At 45.8% G+C, this 13,556-nt stretch overlaps 1 protein-coding gene across 1 annotated transcript in view; it reads left to right on the top strand.

The window, feature by feature from the left end:
• The window catches only part of LOC308105284 (uncharacterized protein), a gene marked incomplete at its 3' end in the record, with an annotated part of 32,311 nt that overhangs the window by 2,853 nt on the left and 15,902 nt on the right, over positions 1-13,556 (top strand). Inside the window, exons 2-3 of the mRNA XM_080455930.1 lie at positions 8,133-8,263; positions 12,362-12,568. Of these exons, the coding sequence (XP_080312056.1) occupies positions 8,133-8,263; positions 12,362-12,568 (338 nt within the window). The remainder of the gene's footprint in view (positions 1-8,132; positions 8,264-12,361; positions 12,569-13,556) is intronic.

Raw genomic sequence — 13,556 nt, 5'->3', positions numbered from 1 at the left:
TGACACGCACGCTTGATGATGTCAACGACCGTGTTAAGCAACACATACAAAGCGACTGCTACTTTTGCAATTTTTTAAATTTGAATCCTGAAAAGTACGAGTTTTGGACATGTGAGGTTTCCACCTGACAGAGACGATGTGTATAGCTAAAATCTAAAATGACATAGATGCGTTCCTGTCGGTTTTAATGGGTTAATATTTACTTAAGAGTAATGCAATCTGCATAACTTTGAACTGAAAGAGCTTCAACCTGGCATCATCTGAACCGTAGTGCATCCTCTCCAGTCCCTCACTACACATCTCCTCAAGATGTGCCTCCCAGGCAGATTTGATGCATTTTGATGATGGAGCAGTCGTATAGGGAAAAGCAGTGGTGTGAGTGCCACAGATATAAAACACATTCATTTTTCCCATCGAGATTTCCGAAAACATTTTTAGGCTTTACATTATTTTAAGCCTGGAATCATGGCCATAAAACATTTGACTCTGTGTCAAAAAATATTATATTATTAAATATAGTATTATACAATTAAATATGTTTTGACAACGGAATCAAATGTTTTATGGTCATGCTTCACCGGAATGGCTTGGTCAATGGTTCCAGGCTTAGAATATTTTCGGAAATCTTTAATGGGTTAATTAAAGATTAATGGGTTTAATATCTGTGGCACCACAAAATGTCCGCCACTGTTATGCCCTTTTGGAAAACAATGAGACATTTTTTTTGTAAACAAGTGTCCGTGTCCTTAGAGTCAGGATGTTATACAATGTTATTCTTCTGAGTGAACATCTTTGTCCCAAGATGAAACATTAATATCCTGATGGGAGTGGTCTCTTCCAGGATGACATTGCCCCGATCCACAGGGCACAAGGGGTCACAGAATGGTTTGATGATTATGAAAATGATGTGAATCATATGTAACAATCTGCCTTTATAACTGAAAGGATAATCGCTACCAAAAAGGAAAAACAACGAGATCGGTGGGTGCTTTAACTGATAAGATTTTTTATATAATAGCCAGGAATTAATTGACAGGTCAAACGGTATTTAAATCAAATAATATCACTTTGAAATGACTTCTGTCCCTGTTACTCTCCCTGATAAATAAAATAAACAAGCAAACAAACAAATAAATCAAAAACAAACAATAATTACTTCAACTGCCCCTCCCACCCAAACAAATCCCACTGTCCTTTGTAACCCCGCGGGTCACAATGCAAGATACAAACAATAAACAAGTGCACACGGCGTTTAAGAGTCTGTCATGCACGCACGCTGCTTAAATAAATAAATAAATAGTCCCGCGACCGCTCTCTTCGGATCGCGCTCCCGCGACGCAACAGTTCCTTTAATCCTTTTACTCCAAATGAAAAGAAAAGTCTTCTCCGCCCGATGCGGCCCAAATAATAACTAGATAACGGGGTACCCCTCTAATCTGTATTCCAACACGAGCAGAACGCTCGGGTTGATCTCACCGGTTTCGGCTGTCGGCTCCAATCCCGACCGGCGTCACACCACCACGGCGCTCGGATCCCACGGCCCGACAGAAACGGCAGGTTCCTATCCGCTGGGCTCGAACGTCTTTTAACCTTGGCTGCAGCTTAATGTCACATTTAAACGTACTAAATGGTAAACTGGCGCTTCAAGGTCTCTCCTTTCTTCCTCCGTTCAACCTGGCACAAACGGTTTGGTTCGTTCAACCCCTCTGTTGTGCACCACACCCTGTATTAATAACCTCGGGTGGCACTAATGATTCAATTATCCCCCCAATCAGACCCAATACAGCTCGCGTGAATAGGACAAGTTCATATTTTCTCATGGCTTCAAACATGTTACATATAGTATCTTTTACAAATATAATAACATGCACAGGTCGAGTGGAATACTAATAATAATAATGTGCAATTGTCACAGTCCCCCCCCCCCAAGCTGGAAGCTAATTTTCAAGTCCTACCAAAGTAGGGTTTGAGGTTGACCACATTAAGCGTATCCACTTTGTCACTATCTTTCCATTTCACTCTGTAATTTATGGGGCCTGTCTGACTCGTCACTATAGCTGGACCTGACCATTTTGGCGCAAGCTTCGACGAGTATGCATCAGATGCTTTGGAGAGTGGATGTGTTCTCACCCAGACCAAATCGCTCGGCTGGAACTGTACATGTTTCCGCCGGGCATTATAATACTTGGCTTGTCTGGCTTGAGAGACACCCACCCTTCGTTTGACCTCTTTGACCATGGCCTGCTGCCTTTCTAGGAGATTGTAAGAGGGTTGTGAGGGCATTGGTGGAGATGCTAACATACGCTCCAAGGGTCCGTACAACCCACGGCCCATGGACATTTCAGCAGGTGTATGGCCAGTGGTCTCATGCATTGCAGTGTTGATGGCGTATCGGAACTCGGGCAACCATTGATCCCACTTGTTGTGCTGGTCTCCCACGAATGATGCGATCATAGTCTTGATGGTCCGGTTTGCCCTCTCCGTGAGGTTGGCCTGGGGGTGGTAGCTGGTGGTGAACTTGTGTACCACACCCCAGGTCTTGCAGAGATCGTCAAAGACATTTCCGGTTAGTTGTGGTCCGCGATCCGAGATCAGGTACTTAGGGACCCCCCATCGAGTGAATATTTCATCTTTAAGGACCGCACTAAGCCTCGGGGCTTTACCATCTCTCAGCGGAAACATTTCCACCCATTTGGTGTAGTAGTCGATGGTGACCAACAACATGGTGTTTCCCTTCTTGCTCCTCGGGAACGGCCCCATCAGGTCGATCCCGAGGGCCTCTCCTGGCTGGCTTATCTGGGTGGACTGCAACATACCGGATGGTTTTTGATTCTCTGGCTTGTACTGCTGGCAAACTTGACACTTCTTAACATAGTCCCACACCTCTCGACGGACCGTCGGCCACCAGGCCACCTCGAGAACTCGAAGTAGGGTCTTTAGTCTTCCTAGATGCCCACTCATGGGGCGGTCATGGAAGTACTCCAGGAAACATTGGACAAGGCTCTCGGGCACCACCACCTGATACTTCAGTCCGATGTCCCTGGTTGGTTGCCTCCGATACAATATTCCCTGAATCTCCTCGAAGCCTATCCGATCGGTCCGCTGGTCCGACAGGTTGAGATTCTCCAGAAGATCTCTGACCTTAGGATCCGCGCTTTGTGCTTTGGCTAGATCATCTAGCGTTGTGGGTAGTTCCGAGTTGCCAGACACTGCCACTACTGCACACACTGCCTGCTGTTCAGTAGGAGTCACCGCCCGAGATAAGGCGTCGGGGACGATGTTCAGGTGACCCTTCCTGTAGTATATGTTGAATTGGAACTCTTGAAGGCGTATTGTCCAGCGAGTGAGTCTAGACGAGGACTTAGGGTTCTTGAATGCCCAAGTGAGGGCAGCATGGTCGGTGTACACGTCGAACTCCACTCCTTCAAGGAAGTGTTTCCACTTTTCCACCGCCCACACAACCGCAAGACACTCTCTCTCGGATGTAGAGTAGTTGCATTCGGCTCCTCTGAGTCCCCGAGAGGCATAAGCAATCACCTTCTCTAAGCCGCCCACCTGCTGGGTCAGTACGGCTCCCAACCCGACACTACTGGCATCAGTATGCACCTGGAACGGTAGTGACATATCGGGCTGGACCAACACAGGCGCCTCCACTAGAGTCTGCTTCAACTTTTCAAAGTTTGTCTGGCATTCCTCCGTCCAATTCCACTTCACCCCCTTCCGCTTCAAGTGATTTAACGGCGCGGCCAGGTCTGCGAAGTGAGGCATGAATTTGAAATACCAGCCCGCCATTCCGAGAAATCTCTGCAGTGACTTCAAGTCATGGGGAGCTGGATAGTTCATAACGGCAACGGTTTTGTCTGGGTCCGTCTCGACCCCCTGGGCAGAAACGATATGCCCCAGAAACTTCAGCTGCTCTCGGTAGAAGTGACATTTCTCAAGATTCAGGGTGAGGTTGGCGACATGAAGCTTGGCGAACACAGCATCAAGATCTCTCATATGCTGCTCGGGACTTGGAGAGAAGACGATAATGTCGTCGATGTAGACGAAACAGCACCTTGCCTTGAGATCACCGAGCACTCTCTCCATCAATCTCTGGAAAGTAGCACCGGCATTTTTCAGTCCAAAGGGCATGGTTCTGAATTGATACAGTCCGATGGGTGTTATGACTGCGGTCTTGTGTTTGCTCTCCTTATCCATGGCAACCTGCCAGTATCCTGCCTTCAGATCCAGGGTGCTAAAATGGCATGCTCCATGCATTGATTCCAAGATGTCGTGTATCAGAGGCATGGGGTAGGCATCCAGATTAGTTTTGGAGTTGAGTCCTTTATAGTTCACACAGAACCGGTTACTCCCGTCCGGCTTCTTGACCAACACCACCGGTGCGGCCCAGGAAGAGTCAGAGGGTTCCAAGATCCCCTTGGTGAGCATCCCCTGTACCTCATCCACGATGATTTGGCGTTTGTACGGTGAGACTCGGTAGGCTCTACATCGCACCGGCATTTCATCCGTGGTGTGCACCTTATGGGTGGCAACATTGGTCTTACCTAGTTGTCCCGAGCACACAGACGGCCATCTCTCGAAGAGACATTCCACCTCGGGTGGAACATTTCGGACACGGTGTAATGGCGGGACACCAACACTGCCCATCAATGGCGACACCGGCACAGCGAGATAGAGTTTTGCCGAGGACAGGGCGGGTGAGGCCTGTGAGGCAAAGGGATAGTGTGTGTAGCCCTCAGGACCCCACACTCCGTAAGTCTTTTCGCCAAAGTTGAGGACAGTTTTGGTCTTCAGGCAGAAGTCGAGGCCCAGCATCAAAGGGAAGGTGAGATTGTGGTCGTCTAGGACGAATGTTTCCACAGACCACATATGACCATGCCAGTCGTAGATCAAACCCACCTTCCCCACCGCTTGGTGCTCCTTTCCATCCGCCAGGATGAACTTCCGGTCATCACACTTCCTCAGATGTTCCCCCACTCGGGATAACCGCTGCCAGTTGCTTCTCCTCATCAGGGTGTATGAACAGCCTGTGTCCATCACCGCTTCAAACTCAACGCCTCTGGTGGCAATAGGCACGACTAATAGGTTCATCCACTCCTCTTTGTCAGGTTGCCCCAGTTTGACATCCATGCGTGCCATCTGAGCTCCTTTCCCTGTCGGCGTTTTGACTCCTCTGTCACCGCCTTGTTTGACTCCCTTGTCTCCGCCCTGTTTGACTCCCTTGTCTCCGCCTTGTTGATTTACCTTCTTCCAGTAGGCGCTGGAGGAAGAACAATCCTTTTCCACTTGGGACCCAACCTTCACCAGTTGATCCACCGTCTGAACGTGTCCGCGCAGACACCCAGCAATCCTCGGATTACAGTTGTTGAGAATCTTCCTCACCAATTCACTTTCAGTGATTTCCGGCTTCCACTTCAGACAGAGCGCACGGTAGTCATAGGCAAAGTCTCGTAGACTTTGGGTGGGAAGTTGCAGCATGTCACGCAGCTTCTCTTCCACTTCCGATTGATAATCGGTAGGCAAGAACGCGACAAGAAACGCTTCCTTAACCCCTGCCCAAGACTTACACTTCTGCCTCTCGGATGTCCACCAACTCCTGGCGGACCCCTCAAGGACACTCGAAAGCGTCCCCATGAGCTCCACATCTGACATGGGCCTAACAGAGAAGAAGTTCTCACATTGCTCCACAAAGTACATGATATCCGAAATCTCCTTAGATCCGTCATACTTAGGGAATTCCATCCTGATGGCGGGTTTAGAGTATCGGTAGGCACTGGCGGGCTGAACAGGTGGTGCACTAACGGCCTGGTCAGTAGCTGCAACGGGGTGCTGCCCCCCAGATGGCGTGACGGATTGACTGGAAGAAACGGGGGTGGGCAGGTCATGAGAGGCCATAGTGGGAGCTACCTGAAGTGCACTGACGGGCTGACTGGCTGGTACAGGGACGGATGGACCCTGCGAGGCAGCCGTGGGCGGTACCTGAGGTGTACTGGCGGACTGTCGGTAAGGAGTACTTGTGGGGTGATGGCGAGGTGTATGTGTTCCATAGAAACTAAATTCTGGGCGAGGTGAAACATGGGCCCTTCCGAGGTGAGCGGTACTTGCTCTTTTTATTTTCAAGACCTCATTATTCCATTTCTCATCCCTCCTCTGTAAACACTCAACAACCCCTTGCTCTAATTGTTTGACTGTGTTCCTCACAAGCACCTCCATCTCGCCCATTCTACGATCCATGTACTCCCTCAGAACCTCTTCCCGGTTAATAGTACTCTCGCTCGCTTTCTCGAACTCACCCAGCACATGCTCCACATGACCTTCCAAGGTCCGAATCTTGTCCTTAATCATGGCCAAGTCCTGCTGTATTGGACCCGGGCCCTCAATTTCCTCCTCTTCGTCCTCCTCATCCTCGTCTTCCTCATCAGAGATGTACAAAGAGCTAATGAGTGACGTGATTTCACCTACAGGACTACGGTGACGTTCAAATGATTGGCGATCTGGAATATTAACTTCCTCCTCGCCCTGAACAGCCTCCTCTACTATCTGTGCTAGCTGTTCTGGGTTTTCCCCACTTTGTGCCATCGTTTTTTTCAGAAGTTTTTTTTTACAGTATATTATAAAATATACCTTTTTTTTTGTTTCTAAATCAATTCTCAAATACTGGCTTTCAGTGTCTACTTTTAAACCCACGATCCCCGTACGGGCCACCACATGTAACAATCTGCCTTTATAACTGAAAGGATAATCGCTACCAAAAAGGAAAAACAACGAGATCGGTGGGTGCTTTAACTGATAAGATTTTTTATATAATAGCCAGGAATTAATTGACAGGTCAAACGGTATTTAAATCAAATAATATCACTTTGAAATGACTTCTGTCCCTGTTACTCTCCCTGATAAATAAAATAAACAAGCAAACAAACAAATAAATCAAAAACAAACAATAATTACTTCAACTGCCCCTCCCACCCAAACAAATCCCACTGTCCTTTGTAACCCCGCGGGTCACAATGCAAGATACAAACAATAAACAAGTGCACACGGCGTTTAAGAGTCTGTCATGCACGCACGCTGCTTAAATAAATAAATAAATAGTCCCGCGACCGCTCTCTTCGGATCGCGCTCCCGCGACGCAACAGTTCCTTTAATCCTTTTACTCCAAATGAAAAGAAAAGTCTTCTCCGCCCGATGCGGCCCAAATAATAACTAGATAACGGGGTACCCCTCTAATCTGTATTCCAACACGAGCAGAACGCTCGGGTTGATCTCACCGGTTTCGGCTGTCGGCTCCAATCCCGACCGGCGTCACACCACCACGGCGCTCGGATCCCACGGCCCGACAGAAACGGCAGGTTCCTATCCGCTGGGCTCGAACGTCTTTTAACCTTGGCTGCAGCTTAATGTCACATTTAAACGTACTAAATGGTAAACTGGCGCTTCAAGGTCTCTCCTTTCTTCCTCCGTTCAACCTGGCACAAACGGTTTGGTTCGTTCAACCCCTCTGTTGTGCACCACACCCTGTATTAATAACCTCGGGTGGCACTAATGATTCAATTATCCCCCCAATCAGACCCAATACAGCTCGCGTGAATAGGACAAGTTCATATTTTCTCATGGCTTCAAACATGTTACATATAGTATCTTTTACAAATATAATAACATGCACAGGTCGAGTGGAATACTAATAATAATAATGTGCAATTGTCACACATATATGCTGTCGCCTTCACAGTCATCAGATCTCAATGCAATTGAACACATATGAGAGAATTTGGACATTGCAGATATTTAGTGCCTGAATATTTAAGCTTAACTATGATTATTTATACTTGATTGCGCACCTGAAAATAGCCATTTTACAAGCTCACAACGCCTCGTAGCAACGACGCGTTGTGAGCTTGGAGATCTCCTGTGTTTCACTCTTTCTATGTTGCCGCTTCTGACCACCTGACTTTCCGTCCAAGGATCAATACAAGTTGGATCTTATCTTGTGTAGAACTGTGAACTGTCTATTCTATTATTCTATTTAGACTAACCACAGCTTTATACTTACTGATGTGGAAATAAATAAAGAATAAGAATAAATAAAGAATAAACTAATTCACCTTGATCTGTTCACCCTGTCTTCATAGGCCCATCGCTGCAGGGAAGGACCAGGTTTCTCAACAGAGGACCAGGGGTCAACCAGCCTATGCCCAAGATCAAACCTATGAACTTGGACCAGGACCCAGATCAGGATGTGGATACCACCACCAAGACTGAGGTACAACACACTTCTAGATACCACATTATGTCCAAAACCGTGACTTTTCGGGATTCAAATGCATTATTTTGTGCGACACTGTAGTTTGATCAAGTAGGGCATTCATTTACAATAAAAGAAAAAATGAAAATGCGGTTTCTGCCTGACAGCAGCGATATCATACCATACGTGTACATATCATGTCCAATCCACTTTATTTATAGAGCACATTTAAAACAACAGCTTTGAACCAAAGTGCTGTACACTGAGTAAAAAAAATAAAATACTTAGAGTAAAACAGTAGACGAGGGGGAAAAAACAGGAAAACAGCAACTCTGTCTGAATCATCGAACACCAATGAGTACAAGTGAGTTTTCAAACGTAATTTAAACATGTATGATATGATCATTTATGATATGAACTACATGTTATACACATGTGCTGTATATACAGTATTAGGCTTTCAGTTTAATTTTTTTAACCTATTAATTTCCATCAAAATAATAGGTTGATATATATAATCTGGCAATTTGGTTTTATTTAGCATTGAAAGTTGGTAGTTATCAATACTTGGTTGGTGTTCATTTACCACTATGCTGTGGTGTGGAGGACTGTTTGTAGTGGTGCTGGAGCTGAAAAAATAAATAAAATAAAAAGAGCAGATTGCAGCTTTTTCATGGTCTATGACTGAACATCAACAAGGCAGATAACTTGCTGTCTTGCATTGCCGGTGTCAACTTCTGAGATTGCTGTGGCGAAGTACAGGAGAGGATCTTGTCTCGTGTCTTGGGGTTAATGGTATTGGTAGGGGTCACTACGTGACTGTAGTACACACACAGAATGTTGAACTGGTCACTGGCCGGCGATATTTAAAGAAAAACAGAAGTGCAACTCTTCCTCAGATGACAGACTGTGTCAGTCAGCAAGAACCGTCCGTTAACAACTACATAAAGAGGGATGTTTTAGTACTGTAGATAGATGTAAGGAAGTGATGTTTTATTCTCTGAGCCATGTTGATTACACTGCTGTAATCAACTTAGCGATAATCGTTTTCCTTTAATATCTGTAAACAAGATAGTTTTGTGCTGGTTTATAACTATTATTTATTTATGTATGGAGGATGTATAAAGCAGAATGCCATGCTTACCACTGTTCTTTATACAATGACAGGTGGTTAGGGGGGAAAAGGGCAGAGGACAGAAGTTTGGCACATGCTGCACATTGTCCACTTTCACTCATAACATTTCTGAATTCTAAGTTGTGTTTCAGCCTCTACAGGTATCGCTTCTCCATGAATGTTTTTTACATGCTGGACTTAATATTGAATTAATGGCTTCCAGATCATATTTGATGAATGAACTCCGACTTCATTCTAAAAAAAATGAATTTGCACAAAGCATGTGTAGAGTTTTGGATTATGTTCCTATAGAGACAGATTCAACCACTTAAACCATATAAACCCAGGGGTCTGTATTTGGTCCCCTTCTTTTTCTCCTCTACTCCAACTCTCTCTTCCAAAAAAGAGATCTGCTATTTTTGGCAAATGTTAACCTATTTTGATGACATGCCCCAGAACAGGGACACTAGGATGCATGTGGTTAAAGGACCACTTCACCCATTTTCAAACATATCTTCATATAATCGGTCCTCAGTGCTCCTCATTATAATATGGTACCATTTATGTCTTCTCACTCACTCTGTGTCTCATTTGTGGACAGCTCAGAAACCTGCCATCCTTTTTACTGAAACACAAACAAGGACATGTAGACTCACCATACCCAGCAGATATTTATTTATTTATCTTAGTTTATTTCAATCACAATTGAACATAACAGTTGTGCCTACGATAAATACCGCAATATAAATAATGGCCGAAAAGGTATGGGCTGAACCCGAAGCTTATTATGCCAACCTATTAACCACTTAAACCCCAGCATCCGTATTGTGGGGAAAGCTTTCGCGGAAGCTCGCAACGCGTTGTGAGCTTATTGATCAGCTTATCGAGCGAAAGCTTTCTCCACAATAAACTGAAAAGATACTAGCATCGAGCCCTAAGGGACTCGACCATATGGGGTTTAAGTGGTTAATTTACAATCACAATGAAGGAACAATAAATAAATCCATTAATACAAATAATCAACCTATCCAATGTGATATTCAATTATCCATATGCTTCCCTTCAATTAGTTCTGTATTTTAAATGGTACAGGTGTACAGGTACTTGTTTTGTTTTCACCACACACACACACACACACACACACACACACACACACACACACACACACACACACACACACACACACACACACACACACACACACACACACACACACACACACACACACACACACACACACGTACAGCAAGGATACACACAACTGGCCAACAATGTGATCATTTTGTGTCAAACAGTACTGTCAAACAAACATGTGGTCTAGAAAGTGAGACGTGACAAACCAGAGTACAGAAATGTCAGCATGTTCCCCTTTTATGGCTGTAGTTGTGTTGGTAGAGGTGTGACAATGTGACAATTTTTTTGTGATTGATTTTACTAAGTGTTCAGATCAGGATTCTGATGATGGGAGAATAGAAGGCAATACAAGTGGTGATAACAGTTTATTATGCAATCCTTCTAGGCTAAAGGTTTGTTAAAAACAGTGAAACATTGATCCATCCTCCTACTGTATATCCTCCTATAATTCGACAAAGCTCTGTCTGTGCGGTAAGCCCAAAATCTGTTCTGCCCGGTTCTCCTCAGTGGCTGGAGCAATTAATCTGAATTTGCACACAGCCATTGACCATTACCATGTGCACGGAACACCGAAGCCCGTTTTTCGCTTTCCCCAAATGTCAGCTGTTTATTAGCGTTTTTGTGTTCGCTGCCTCCCGGGTTGCCAAATCATGTGCGCATATCCCCCCACGGGTATGGTCTAGTCTAGTGTGTTTAATTTTTTTTTATCTTACGTGCTTTAAAAATATAGTGCCCGATTTATACTTTATTGCGTGCAGAATCGCGCAACAAAAATAGCCGATCTACAAGCTCACACTGCAGCGTGACACGTTGTGTAGAGCTTGTAGATCTGCTATTTTTGGTACTGTATAACTCAGGCCCGATGGGCAAGGCTTACTTGCTACTTATAACTCAGGCTTAACAGTACAAAGACAAAGGCTCCACCTGGGCCCACAGTTAGTCCCGTCTCCCCAGTACAATTTCTTAATTGTTTGACCAGAAGTAATACTGCAAATTGAGAAGAGCAGTGGTCTTGCACCAAATACATTGTGTAATGTGTTTATTCAGAGTAAAAAAAAAAAAACTCTCTCTCTCTCTATATATATATATATATATATATATATATATATATATAATGTATACACACAAAAGTAAGATAATATTTACTCTTATACTTTTACTCTTAACATCTATTCTTCCTCCATAAATAATGGTAGAGCTGGCTATTTACACATATCCATTTCTATATCATCTATATGAGAGGTATCATTTTCTAAACAGATTATCTAAACATGGTGCAATATTTATTCCAGAGTATTTAACCCCCCCCTGGTGTTCAGTGAAATGTATGACTTATAAATGTTTTCTGTTGGTGTCATATCAATGCTGTTGGGTGTAAACCTTGTATGCCCAACACTGTTACTCTTCAGGAAATGGTTGGATGGTTTTGAAATGTTCCAATGCATCCAGGGTAGTTATAATTTAAGCTCTTGTTAATACTTTGTATTGGTTAAATATTTATAAAAACCTACAGCTAGACTTAACCACTTTCACCTGGCGTCCATATTTTGCGCTACAAGTATGTAGTTTTAGGCAAAAAATGTTCAAAAATAGCAGATCTACAACCTCAAAACCTGTCACGTTGTGTGCGGCACACGTTGTGTGCGGCACTATCTTACAACAAAGTTGGGCATTGATTTCCAAAACAAACATAAAAACGTATACTGTGGAAATAACAAGGTTTCTGCCAAACGGCGACGATATGTAAGAGGCGAGCATTAGATTTGTTGAAATGTATCTTATAACCTGAATATCTTCCAAATTGCTCTATTGCACTATATAGACATGATATTACATTTGTCAGAAATCTAATGAGTCTCTCTTATCAGTCAGCAGATGCCGAGGTTGACGGTGAGAAAGAACTGCTGATCGTGAAGGTGGAGGGAGCAGTGGAGACCAGAGAGCCTGGCCAGGAGACCTTCACAGGGGCTTGCATCAGCGCCAGAGCTGGAGGAGAAGATGTCGTTACATCTCCCCCCGGATGCCTGGACGATCACAGCGACGGGAAAGCGGCTGGACGTCCCGGCGAAACGGAGGTCAGTGGATCCGATGTCATCTCCTTCGTTGTCGTCCGGTCTGAGACAGACGGTACCCTCAGTGACACCGCCCACAATTCCCGCCCAGAGTTAACGGGAAGCGATGTCAGAGCGGCCAAGACCGAGCCGCCAAGCGAGGACGGGGGGGTCAATGGCGAGGAGGGGGGACACTGGGGCATGGCGGGGGATACTCTGCCTCAGGTGTGCGTGAGTGTGACGGCGTGTGTTGATAACGCGTCGATAGCACGTCCCTGTGCCGTTGCACCTCCCTCTGCCGTCGCAATGGAGACTGCATCGTCGCATACCGGCCAACAACCGACCGGGCCTGCACTGCAAAATGGCGTCGGCCGCAACGGCGGTGTCACCAGCCTCGCTCCCGGGTCTTCTGTTTCAGAAGTGATAGTGATCGACGGCGAGGCAGCTCCAGGCGAGGAAGACGGGGCGCTTCGGTGGTGCAATGCGGGACAGTCGATGGTAGACCAGACGATCAGGAGAACGGAGAGATCGGGAGACGCAACGCTTACCTCGCCTAAGAAACAGCCCGTTTGGACAGAACCGGCGGGGAAGGGCTCCTGGTTCTACCCTCCTGGCAACGCTCCAGGCACCTTTACTGGTCTAACTACCTCCCACGCCATCACCGGAGACACGCACCGGTCCAGTAGACAGAACATTAACACCCCGGCGGCAGGCCAATTCAAGCACTCGGAACGAACAGTCAGGGTGCAGCACCCGGGTGGCAATCCGTACACGTCGTGTCCTCCTGTCAATCATCTAAGCCAAAGACCGTCTCCCAATGCCGGCCCTCAAACCTACCAAAAACATTCCGGACATCCCGGCCAAAGACCCACTCCTTATGCCGGCGACCAGACCCACATTAACCCCGCCTCCATGTACAGGCCGTACAGCTGCACCAGCTGCAGCAAGTGCTTCTTCGTGCAGGCGGACCTGCAGAGGCACATGGCGCGCCACACCAGGGAGAAGCCCTTCG

The sequence above is a fragment of the Gymnoscopelus braueri genome (genome assembly GCF_963280865.1).
Source record: "Gymnoscopelus braueri genome assembly, chromosome: 2".
Classification (NCBI taxonomy): domain Eukaryota; kingdom Metazoa; phylum Chordata; class Actinopteri; order Myctophiformes; family Myctophidae; genus Gymnoscopelus; species Gymnoscopelus braueri.
This window is presented reverse-complemented; position numbering and strand designations above follow the sequence as displayed.